We start from the raw sequence: 13,339 nt of genomic DNA, 5'->3' as shown, positions 1-13,339 counted from the left end.
CGATCCTGGGGGAAAAAATCATGAAATTTTGACACAGTGCTTCTCCAAGACCCCCCCCCCCCCAAAAAAAAATGCCTAAACAATACCATCAGCAGGAAAGGAGCTCCTGATAGTGTTCTGGGATAAGCGAGGTGTTGTTCATTGTGAATTCTTGCACAAAAGGAAAAGTACAAACTCTGAGTCGTATGTGGCAACACTGGGAAGATTAACGGCACGTGTCACTAGGGTTCGACAGGGAGTGGATGTCCTCCTATACTATGACAATGCAAGGCCACACACAAGCCATATGACTACAGCTGCTCTTGAAACCATAAAGTTCACTGTGCTACCGCACTCACCTTACAGCCCGGATCTTGTCTCTAGTGTTTTTTTTTTTTCCAAAGTTGAAGGAACATTTGAAGGGCACACACTACACCTATGATGCAGAGTTGAGTTCGCTCTTGGTTAGGTTCACATTATCCTGAGCTCTACGCCGACGAAATGAAACTTGTTTATCGCTGGCGCAAATGTATTGCAGTAAATGGCGACTATGTGGAAAAATGAGTACATCTAGTAGAGAATTGTGTAAGCTTTCATTTGATAGTACATATACTTGGCTCTGTGGCTTGATAGTACATTTGTAGTTTTTTCATGACCTTGGAGGCATAAATTATCGGCCCAAAAAAGTTATTTTGTTACTAACGGAACACAGTAATAAAGGAGCCACTTTCATGTATTTGTAATTCTCTCTTCAAAGTCGCCCCAAGAAGCGGTATAAACAGCACGTGAAAGAATGAGTGATTTTGTGGCCTTCAATGGCATTTTTACTACGCATACTAATACTGTATTAGTTCAATGCTCAAAAACGAAAAGTGTCAATCAATTCAATTCTGTCATGATTATGACGACCCACTCCCCTCAATCTCTCCTATTTAAAAGCCAATTTTCCTAGCAATTTTACACCGCACATATGTCTCACGGCGAGCGAAGTACTCCGCACATTTCAAATGTCTAATTACGCGTACGATACATTGTTATGTACGATCTGAAAAGGTGGGAGGACGGTAGGTAGCGGCAGTGACGTACGGAAGGGGGGGTTTCGGGGGTCCGAACCCCCCCCCCCCCCGAAATATTTAATGTTTTGTTTAAGTGATGCAATTTATTTGATAATGAGAGCTTATGTTGAAACGACTGTTCTAATTGAAATAGTTCATTATATAATGTATAGTTACAATAATTACACAAGGAAAATTATTATGTTTATTCTATCCCAAATACATATTTTCCCTTACCATTTGTCTCCGTAAGAATAATAAAATTAAAAAAAAAAAACTGGCTGTGGTGGAGTAAGTACGAGAAATGGAATTTCTAACGCGGGATGATAATATGCTTTCCAATATAACAGCTGGGATACACCACAGCAATTCTGAAGGTGGCACGGTGAACATTAACTGCTATTCATATTCTTGGTTTTGGTCTTCTTTATGTCTCCCTCCCTCTCATCTACGATGAAAAATGTGTACTGGAGCGAGATGACTCAGAGAGAACAAAAATTGGCGAGCACCCTTCCTCCTGCACAAGTGTCATTGTTCTGAAACGGACTTTGACCTACGCGTTGACCTACTTTCGGCTTCCAGCAGAGAATTCCACCAGTCAACAACTCCTGACACTCTTAACAATCAAATCTTTGTAAATTCCGAAAGAGGCGCGGAACTGTTCAGATTTTACTTCGTCTTTTCAGTTTCCATTTTCATTCAACAGTTGGATCTTATGTGCGTGTGTTGTCGTGTGTTGGGTGCGAAAATTTGTGATTCCGTTAATTTACATCTAATATTGTGTGAGTTGTTTTAACGTTCCTGTTTGCGTTTTGAGTGGAAGAGAAATGAAACGTAACGCAAAAATAAACGAGTTTTTTAAGCCTGTAAGTAAAATATTAAAAGAAGGTAGTTTTACGGATGTTGCTCCTGCTACGGCTACTTGCGACAATGAAACAGAATGGACACATGTTGAATCACACAATACGGTACGTTTACATTCAGAAAATGTAGTTTCTCAAACTGAAAATTTGCTGTCGAATTTTGCGGAACAAGATGAAAATGACATTGGATGCATAGCTCAAAACACGCGTAGCACGTGTTTATCAGAGCAAAGAAAGATTGAAATATTGCGCCACGAATTTCGGCCTTCACCTTCATTCGCATTTCCTGTTCGGACTTTTGGAAAACGAAATTTAAAATTTCAGGCGAAATGGTTGGACAGATGGAAATGGCTTACTTACTCCAAAGCGTTAGATGGTGCTTTCTGTAGATACTGTGTTTTCTTTTGTAGTGAGTTCGTTGGAAAAGGCTCTAATCAAATTTCGGGTTCTTTAGTAAGTGTTCCATTTGTAAGATGGAAAGATGCTATTGAAAGGTTTACTGAACATGAACAGAGCGACTATCACAAAAAATGTACAGTTTTCGCTGATAACTTCTTGTCTGTGATGCAGGGTAAGGAAGATGATATTGCTAAGAAAGTAGACTCTCAACGCCGAATAGAAGCAGAAGAAAATAAGAGCTGCTCTGCTTCCTATAATTAAAACCATCATATTGTGTGGACAATACGAAATACCGCTTAGAGGCAATAAGGACAGTGGGGTTTTTAGTTTAGAGAAACCAGCTGAAAAGGATGGGAAGTTCAGGGGCATACTGCGTTTGCTTGCATCCAGTGACGAAACTTTGAAAGCTCACTTAACAAATGGTAAAAAAAAAAAAAAAAAAAAAAATGCTTCTTACATAAGCCCTCGAATTCAAAATGAAGTCATAGAAATTTGTGCTAATCTCATTCTGAAAAAAAATAGTTTCCCAAGTTAATGATTCAGGTGCATTTAGCATTCTAGCTGACGAGACATTCGATGTTTCTGGTACCGAGCAATTTTCTCTATGCGTGCGATATGTTAATTCGCAAAACATATTGAGGGACGATTTTCTTTCTTTTGTTCCTGTTTTAGACCTTACTGGAGCAGGGCTATATGAAAGTCTTATCTCAAAATGTTCACAGTTAGGCCTTGATATGTCCAAATTGATTGGTCAGGGTTACGACGGAGCTGCTTCTATGTCAGGAAAGTTCAAAGGTGTGCAGGCAAAAATTAAAGAAATCTACCCTAAGGCTGTTTATGTGCATTGCGCTAATCATCGCTTGAACCTAGCTCTATCATCATCGTTTTCAGTTTCTTATGCGCGAAATGCACTGTCAACTGTTCAAGACATTTGTAATTTCTTTCGCAATCATCTATATGCATCGCATGTTTTAAAGGAAAATATAAAAGAGTATCTTCCTGAGAGCAAAAGATCCAGATTGTTAGCTCTATGTGAAACAAGGTTTGTGGAAAGACATGATGCTATTCTCATCTTTGTAGAACTTCTAACCCCGATTGTTGCTAGTCTTCAGACCTTAACAGAGAGCGACAAAGGCATATCACATGAGGCTAATGTCTTACTCTCTACTGTTAGCAAGGGTTCTTTTCTGGTATCACTCTTGGTCTGTGAAAAGTTACTTGGTTTCACAGTAAACTTATCGACATACAGAATCCAGAACATGATCTGAGTTCTGCTATATCTTATGTGTCCGATATTATTGCTCAATTTAGAATTTTGCGAAGCAATGCGGAACATAGGTTTCACGAAATATTTGTGAAAGCTAGTATGATGACGAAAGAACTTCTTGATGAAGAGATTAAAATCCCACGAACTTGCTTTCAGCAAGTGAATCGAGACAATCACCCGGCAAGCACTCCAGAAGAATTCTATCGTAGAGCTGTTTTTATTCCATGCTTAGATGATTTAGTGACCCAACTAGAAAATAGATTTCAAGAAACTGCTGAACTGATTGCTGCTTTTGAAATTCTTCTGCCTCGCAAACTGGCGAAAGAAAGAGCAGAAATCTTGAAAGAGCTTGAACCCTATTTGCAAAATTGTGTTTCTTCGTCAGTTCTGGAAAATGAATATCAACTTTGGTGTTTGAAGTGGTCTTCAATACCATTACAGTTAAGACCGAAAACAGCTATAGAAGCATTTGTTTCGTGTGAGATAGCATTTTATCCCAACATTCACATGTTGTTGAAAGTGCTTGCATCTCTAACTGTGTCGACAGCTGCAGTTGAACGATCTTTTTCTACAATGAAGAGGGTAAAGTCTTTTGTTCGGAACAGAATGGGAGATGAAAGATTGTCGGGCCTTGCATTGATGTCAATACATTGGGACATTAATTTATCACCGATTGAAGTCCTAGATGTGATGAGTCGGCAATCACGTCGCATTAACATGGTTCTTTGAACAATTCTATGTGTGTGTTTATTTTATTAGTGTGGTGTGTACGTGTAAATTATGTAGATATTAAGGAATTGCTGCTTGATGTGTATATAGTGAAACAGCGTGTGTTGTATCTATTTAATAAAACAAATGTGAAACTGTGCGTGGGACATGTATTTTACAACCACTAGTTTGATATGAAGGCTGAAAAGAAGTATGTGGATATTATCTGGAACTTTCTGGAATAAAATTACCAAATGAGGTAAGTACATAAAATTATTTTAGTAATTTGCTTTGTTAAGAAACTAAGCACTACTATATTCTAGAGATAATTTGTGACATTTTAAATTAAAACATAAGTTGCATACAGTTAGTCAATAAAAGATGTTTCTCCTGTGTTTATTCGTGCAAATTATATTATTTCAAAATTTACCGTTTTTCTGCGCCACCCTGTATTATCAAAGACAGCGATGGGGTTCACACATGTCTCAGCTAGTTTCAAATCACTGGCTTGTCACATTAGGACCACGTAATAGGTTATTATTATTATTATTATTATTATTATTATTATTATTATTATTATTATTATTATTATTATTATTATATTATTATTGAACTCTATAAACCTTTAAAGCTGTAGCCTGACATAAAAAATTAAATATTCTATACAGGGATCAATATAAACTTCGACGTGACCCCCCCCGAAACAAAATTCTGCGTACGTGCTTGGGTAGCGGCATGACACCACGCCGACCCCTCCCCCTGGCTATCTTTGCCCATTGTAATTTTTTAGGAACTGGGGGAAGCCGTACATATTTTTTCGAGGTGGGGGGATGACGTCCACCTGCGTTACCCCGCACTTTTACCCCTGGTTAATACATGCAGTCTGGTCAAAAGTTATGTCTAAGGTTAGCAGACCACGAACAATGGAACGAAGTATGGAGAGAAAGAAATGTGTAATGCAATATATATACATGGATAAGTGACAAATCAATGGGTATAGCAGTTATTCAAAATATCGTCCCTGTATTTGGGCACAGGTTCGTAAACGCGGCCAATCATCAATAATGTCAGCCACTGGTCTCACTATAGCAAACTTCAAGTAGCTCACAGTCATATGAGGCTGAGCACGCACACCTTCTCCTCCAAATAGGGCCACACCTTGTGATCAAGAGGATTTAAGTCAGAACTGGACAAAGGACATTCTTCGGTGGTGATGAACGCAATTTTATTGTGATGAAACCACTCCTGCTTCGTCTTCGCCTCGTGAGCTAATACTGAGTCCTGTTGGAAAACCCAAACCTTATTTTCGAACATAGCGGTTTCACCACCTTATCGTGAATGTTCTTCTGGTACACTTTAGTCAACGTTTTCAAACATTTTTAGCAAAAATGGATGTCAATCGGGACTAGTGTTGTAAAATTTCCGGAAATTTTGAACAGGCTGGTAAAAAACCGTTTTTTCCGGTTTCTTTCCGGAAAAATTGGGAAAATAACAAAAATCTTTGTATTAGGTTAGTTTTACTAGTAATGGAACAGTTTTTTTTTTTTTCGAACGCATGAAAAATATAAATTGAGAAATTTCAATATTGTGAATATTTAAAAAAATAAGCATTCGAAAATAAAACTGTTGTAATTATTCTTAAAAATTATTAGTCGGAACTCATTTCCTTTATGTGCCTTTTAGTCGTTTACTCCTGGTTGTGCATTAATTACAGAATTTTTACAATTGCATACACATCTACCACCATGAAGCGTTTCTGTTGCAAAAAATAGGGCTCTTGAATGAAACTGAGTTCTTAATGTGCTCTTTGATCTGGTGAAATTTTGTTAATTTTAACCAAATTACTTCTTAATCGAAAGAGCAGTAGGCAAATTTCACTAATACTCACGCACTAAGAAATATAATCACTATCTAATATTCTTATATTCTAATATACATACAAAATTTTGTATGTAAACAAATACTGTTTTCTAATGCGACAAATTATATATATATATATATATATATATATATATATATAAATGAAAGTGACTATATTTGTAACTTAAGAACTCTTGAACCACCAGACTGTTCTCGATAAAAAATTTTAACATAGGTGAGGTTCGGGCCTGGGGCCTGGGATGGCTTTTACCATTTCACTTTGAAAGTGTAACTTGCAGGAAGGAAGTGCGGATATATATTGAAAATTACCGATCTTAGTGTCGAACTCATAGTTTTCGGAGTTGCTGAGATGAACAGTGACATTTCCGATGAAGTTTAAATTCAAATTTAGCACTGCAACTTGGGGGAAGGGGAGGGGAGATACATAAAATGATCAAAAAAGACCGACATTAGTGTCAAATTCATTGTTTTCGTGGTTGCTGAGATTAAAAGTAACTCTTCCGATGCTGTTTAAATTTAAAAAAAAAAAAATCAGGGAAGGAGAGAGGGAAGGGAAGATATATAAAAACGGTTGAAAATAGCCTATATCAGTGTCGAATCCATAGTTTTCGGAGTCGCTGAGGTGAACTGTGACACTTTCGACACAGTTTAAATCCAAATTTATCCCCGCAAACTGAGGGAATATATATATATATATATATATATGTGTGTGTGTGTGTGTGTGATGCAAAATAATTGATATTAGTGTCGAATCCAGGGTTTTGGGGGTCCTGAGATGAACATTAACACTTCTGATGCTGTTTAAATCCAAATTCAGTGCCACAACTTGGGGGGGGGGGGAGAGAAGGGGTGTATATACAAAAATAATCGAAAATGGCCGATATAAAGTTTTCGGGGTGGGTGATATGATCAGTGACACTTCCGATGCCGTTTAAATCCAAATTCAGCCCCCATTAGTTACTCCTAAAGGGGGAGAGTGACATGTAAAAGTAATTGAAAATGACTGATACTAGTGTCGAATTCACAGTTTTTGGGGTCCCTAAGTTCATTGGTGACAGTTTTGGAGCCCTTTATAGCCAAAATGAAACGTACTTTCCTCGTGTAAAAAACGGGTATTCTGCTAGTCTTTAATAATAACGAACGAAAATTTCAAATTCTTTAAATATATTTGTCACTGTTCAAATTTACGCACTTGTGCGGTGTATGTGTGCATATCTAAATAAGATCATCCCTCTTTTTGAATTGTTCGACAAATATAATTACAAATAATAAAGAGGGAAACTAAAAAATATAATTAAAAGCTGTAGCTTTAAGAATTTTTTCCTGCTAGCGAAATACGTTGTATATATGCTGCAGACACGTTACAGCAAATACGCGTAAGTTTAGTATCAGGCGAAGAAATAGTTTTTAAATTATATTTTTCCGGATTTTGCCAATATTTCCGAACAAAAGATTTTTTTCTAATAGATTCAAAATTTCCGGAAATATTACACAACACGAGGAAGATACGTATCTCCTTAAAATATATATTTGATTTTAACATACTGGTATTAATTAAAATGATTCTGGCCATGTTATTTTAACACTTCCCTACCATAAAACAGTAACTTTAAAAGATCACTTAAGATAATTTAAATGTGTCTATATTAATTAATCTAACTAGGATTATATTTTAGGAACTTTTGTAGCCATAACTCCATTCTATCACAGTGCTAACTTTAAAAGAGTGGTACAAATATATTTGTTGCCACAAAATTTCCCTATTCTAGTACAAGAAATATAACTACTCAATGATCCTAACTGTAAACTAGTAAATATAAAATAGTTCTCATTTTAAAAGCATAATGTATAATAGTAAAATAATCGAAAATTTCATTTTTTCCCAATTTTTCCGTTTTTTTCCAAGCTCGGGAAAAACGATAAAAAAATATTTTTTTACCCAAAATTTCCGTTTTTTTTCCAGGCCTTTACAACACTAGTCGGGACCCAGGTACGACACACCACTCAGCCAAACCATCACTGATGCAGGATGATGGGCTCGCTAGACTCGGGAAACTTGTTCACATGCTGTAGCACTGGTTGTAGCATACACCCTACCATGCTGTCTGTTGAGCTGTTCTTCAACTGTGAAAATTTTCTCATCTGTGAACAAAATTTGTAAATGTTTGTTATCCGCTCCTACTGAAGAAGCAATTTTAATATCATGTCGCATTCTCATCAATTGCTGATTTAACTGCTGGCCTGACGTTCTGCGATAGGTGTAGTCCTAGGTCTTCATTGATAACACTTGTCATTGATCATCGTGACATGTTCATTTGCAGGGCCATGAGTTTCTGCTTACGGACCAAATTTAGAGCGATTCTTGCCTTCATTGCCTTAATGACACCTGGTGTCCTAAGGAAGCGAGGTCTGCCAGTGCGAGATATTTCATTATATTGCTGTATCGTGCGATAAACGAATTTCTGTGTAATGTTCACTTTCTGCAGTAACTTAAAGACGGATATCGGAAGGGCACGATCTTCTTTCTTTTCCCACTCCATCTTCACTTTGCAAGAAACAATGGACAATACTGATGTCATAAGTTCAACTAACAATGGTAGGTTATTTTCAATGGATTTCACACAATGGTAGATTGTTTTAATAATCATTTCTAATTACTGGCACTTGTTCGTACTTGTTTGGGACAAAACTTTTGACCAGACTGTGTATATCGGAGTCCGTCTTGAGCATATATGAGATAGAACTCCTATTTAATGGAGTATTCGAAATACTATTCTAAACAAGCACCTCTGTCAGGGACTAAACCCAGGACTCACACATTAAGCAGGTGCGTTACCCTCTTCCATGAGAGCAAACATATACAAGAAGGTATCAAAAGTTCGTGCAATCACCTAGAAGAAATTCACTCTGGAGAACTCCTTCCCATTCCTTCTCTATATAGTCACCGTGCCTAGCGACACATTTCTGCCAGCGGTTCTTCACTTTATGTAAGCCCGTTTTCTGAAAGTCTGAAGTTTGGCTTTGAAACCACAATTCAACCTCAGAAATGACGTCATCCCTATTGTCAAAAAAGCGTCCTCTAAACCTTCATTTCTGGGAAGAGAAAGAAGTCACTTGGTGCTAGGTCCAGTGAATGTGGGAGTGGGGCAATATTTCATGTCCTAATTCCACTGCCTTCATCATGGATGCACGGACAGAATGAGCTGGTACATTGTCTGCCAACAGCAGCACCCCTTTTATGACCAATCCACGATGTTTCTTCTACGCTTGGTTTTTTGCAGTGAGTACTAGCCTTTTGCTTCTATTTCTTGCTAAAGAAAGTGTGACAGTTGTTATTACGACCCAATTAATTAGTAAATCATTTATTCTTAGATTCTTTACTCCATATTTTGAAATATATATATATATATATATATATATATATATATATATATATATATATATATATATATATATATATATATATTCTGAATTTCTGTTTATCTTCAAACACGTATTTTCTTTATTCGCTTTCCAACGGTATCCAGCCTTTCAGCGGTAAAGGACACACCTGAGTAACGGAAGTGTTTAAAAGGTCTTTATATACCACAACCACCCACAGCCAGTGGACACACTCAAGTTCTATTGTAAAGCTAGACAATTTGACTAGAAAGAGAATCTGCACAATAGCTCTCGTAGAAAAGAGGTATTCGCAAGCACATGATAAAACTGAAGGAACCACACCGGCACGATATTGCAAGTTAGAAGTCTATTAGCACATTTTAATATATTTTAGGAAGAAAGAAAAGACAACGCACAAACAGCAACCTATTTCGGCAAATTTTAAAATTTTAAAACTGGAATTGGGAGAACATACGTTTTTAAGAAAGACCGTTGCAAAGTACTCGAAGAAAGGGGTCTAGGCCAGAACCCCCACAGCCAAAACCCCCACACTCAAGAAATGTCAAAACGCCCACACTATCGGTCATAACCCCCACACAAATGGACAAATCCCCCAAACGCACGAACGGCCAAAACCCCCACAGCCAAAACCCCCACACTCAAGAAATGTCAAAACGCCCACACGATCGGTCATAACCCCCACACAAATGGACAAATCCCCCAAACGCACGAACGGTCAAAACCCCCACAGCCAAAACCCCCACACTCAAGAAATGTCAAAACGCCCACACGATCGGTCAAAACCCCCACACAAATGGACAAAACTCCCACACATAGCAACGGTCACAATCTACACATAAATGGACAAAACCCCCACACAAATGGACAAAACCCCCACACAATCGGACAAATCCCTCACACTCTGAAAATACCGTGATTACACGTCTTTGTTGCGGCTCTTTACGACGCCCCCTTAGTGTTTCTGTCATTACAAAACAGTGCAAGAAGAATAGTTGCAACATCGGTTTAAGTGGAATAAAAAATGTTATTAAAAAGTACAAGGGCAAGACATACAACCAGGATCATTTCAGAGTGTTGGAGATTTGACCGATTGTGTGGGAGTTTTGTCCATTTGTGTGGGGGTTTTGTCCATTTATGTGGGGATTGTGACCGTTGCTATGTGTGGCTGTTTTGTCCATTTGTGTGGGGGTTATGACCGATCGTGTGGGCGTTTTGACATTTCTTGAGTGTGGGGGTTTTGGCTGTGGGGGTTTTGACCGTTCGTGCGTTTGGGGGATTTGTCCATTTGTGTGGGGGTTATGACCGATCGTGTGGGCGTTTTGACATTTCTTGAGTGTGGGTGTTTTGGCTGTGGGGGTTTTGACCGTTCGTGCGTTTGGGGGATTTGTCCATTTGTGTGGGGGTTATGACCGATCGTGTGGGCGTTTTGACATTTCTTGAGTGTGGGTGTTTTGGCTGTGGGGGTTTTGACCGGTTCCCGAAGAAAGGGCAGTTAAGGTTGAGAAGTGACACCGATCACACGTACTACAGAACTCATACACACACACACACGCACACATTTTATTCATTATTTTTACCGTGTTGAGCAACTTACACAATGAAGTGCTAAACACCTAACAGTGCCACGCAAAGAGTTCACTCATAAGACACTGATAAAGTTTAATCAAATTCCGAACGTTCTCCCAACCATACGCTACTTTTCATTTACATACATTTGTACCGGAGTGCAACAAAACTTTGGTTTGTGACTGCAATCATTATGACCAATTGTAATAATTGTGACCAACATATATACATAGACATGTATTTGTTAGTTCATCAGTTGCATGCACCAAAATTGGACTTCTGAAATCACTTTGAGAAAACCTATGAAGAGACGTCGTGATATGAGGAGAAATTTGGATGCTACAGTCCCATGATGACGTTCCAATCAAACATTCAGAGAGAGCGAAAGATCTAAGGTGGAGAGAGAGAAATCGGCGGATGACCATACATATCTTGAAAGTCGAACGGGATGTTGCAGTCAGAAGAACTCAGGGACTGCCTCATTTTTTAAAGAATACAGGAACTTGAGTGTTGCAAGTGGTCGACCAGTGGTGAATAAAAGTGGTAAATATTATCGAGGATTAAGCTTCAACATGGGAATCTATTGGAAGGTAGGACAAAACCTTTATATTATTTTTTAAATTTGGAACTTGTTGCCACATTACTGTCGATGATCGCATCCTCTTACCTTGGCCAAATTTATCAATATATCGAGACGTGAATTGAATCGTAGTAACCCGGCCTTGACGGACTGAACAGTTATCTTTCATTATTATTATTTTTCTTTAACTAGAACTGAAAACGATATTTTAAAATTTATTTGTGTGATTGACTTTCTTTTTTATTTTGATCATTCACTATTCACACGGCTAATTATTATTAGATTCCGAGAATTATCTTTTCATATTCTAGATGTTATTGCTGTTTGCCCATTCAAAGATATAATATGTAGAAAATTTGGTGACAGTATAAAAAGTTAGGTTATTGCACGATAAATGAAATGAAATGAAATCTTTGAGTTTTACGTCCCACGGTTATGCCGGTTAGGCTAAAGGAGACGGTGATGATGAGTAATGAATGAAATGGTGGAATGAAGAAAGTGGGAGGAAACGGGAGAACCCCGAGAAAACCCACGCACACGGTTATTGCACGATAAGATTGTGTCGGAAAACCGTTACTGTGAAGTATTAACTGGGTGAATGATCTTTACGTTGTTATGTGTTTCTAATAAGGGATTTTTTTAAAATTTACCAATTACATATCCAAGGGCTCGTAATTGTCAGTTAGAAGACGAGTGTAATCTGTTTGCTGAATATATGTATTTTTATTTGTATTGACAGGGTATCCCTAAATTGAAAGAGATAGAGTATAATTCTTGCCCTAAGCATTTAAATACAGAAAAGTATAGTTAGGACAAAAACTAACTTGTAAATAAGCAACTAAAAAAAAAAAAAAAAAAAAAAAAAGACATCTGTCTGCGCAAACACCGCACAGAGATATCTTCATAATTATGAAGTAAAATATTGCGCAAAGTAAAATAAACAAATCTAAGGTACCGACGTTTAGAAAGAAATAATAGCCAAGTTAATTATAAATTTTTATATCTAAATATATGTACTCTAGTAATCATTGTGTATATATCATATGGATATCTATTATATGTGTCCAAGTATATATGATTGTTTATATATATATATATATATATATATATATATGGTCTAGGAATTAATTCGTGCGGTTGGTACGCACACATTGAAGCTGTAGTACAAACACAAAATACATAAATACCTTAAGAAAAATATTGTCCATCGCTAGCCACCACTTTCGCCCATCTGTCAGGCAATGTACGGATTCCGTGGCGAAAGAAGTCATCATCCTTGGAAGCGATCCAGTCAGAGACCCATGTTTCGATATCTTCTGAAGAAGTAAACCGCTGTCCAATCAAATCGTTGTTCATGCAATCCAACAAGTAGTAGTCCGAAGGAGCAACGTCTGGTGAATACGGCGGGTGGGGTAAAACTTCCCATCCGACATTTTCTAAATAGGTTTTGACCGGTTTTGCGACATGTGGGCGAGCGTTATCATGTTGAACAATAAGTTTATCATGTCTGTTCTCCCATTCTGGTCGTGTTCTGGCCAGAGCTTGCTTCAAACGCATTAATTGTCGTCGATAACGTTCTCCATTCATAGTTTCACCCGGTTGCAGCAGCTCATAGTACACCACACCTTTCATATCCCAC

General features: G+C 37.7%; 2 protein-coding genes across 5 annotated transcripts in view; one reads left to right on the top strand and one right to left on the bottom strand.

Annotated features, from left to right (window-relative positions):
• The window catches only part of Alg3 (Alg3, alpha-1,3- mannosyltransferase), a 77,169-nt gene that overhangs the window by 23,019 nt on the left and 40,811 nt on the right, over window positions 1-13,339 (bottom strand). The window lies entirely within an intron of this gene.
• LOC145667815 (52 kDa repressor of the inhibitor of the protein kinase-like) lies at window positions 3,666-4,292 on the top strand. Its single transcript, XM_081735247.1, has one exon. It carries the CDS (start codon window positions 3,666-3,668, stop codon window positions 4,290-4,292), a length of 627 nt encoding a protein of 208 aa, XP_081591373.1.

The sequence above is a fragment of the Thermobia domestica genome, chromosome 13, assembly GCF_964235325.1.
Source record: "Thermobia domestica chromosome 13, izTheDome1.hap1.1, whole genome shotgun sequence".
Taxonomy (NCBI): Eukaryota; Metazoa; Arthropoda; class Insecta; order Zygentoma; family Lepismatidae; genus Thermobia; species Thermobia domestica.
This window is presented reverse-complemented; position numbering and strand designations above follow the sequence as displayed.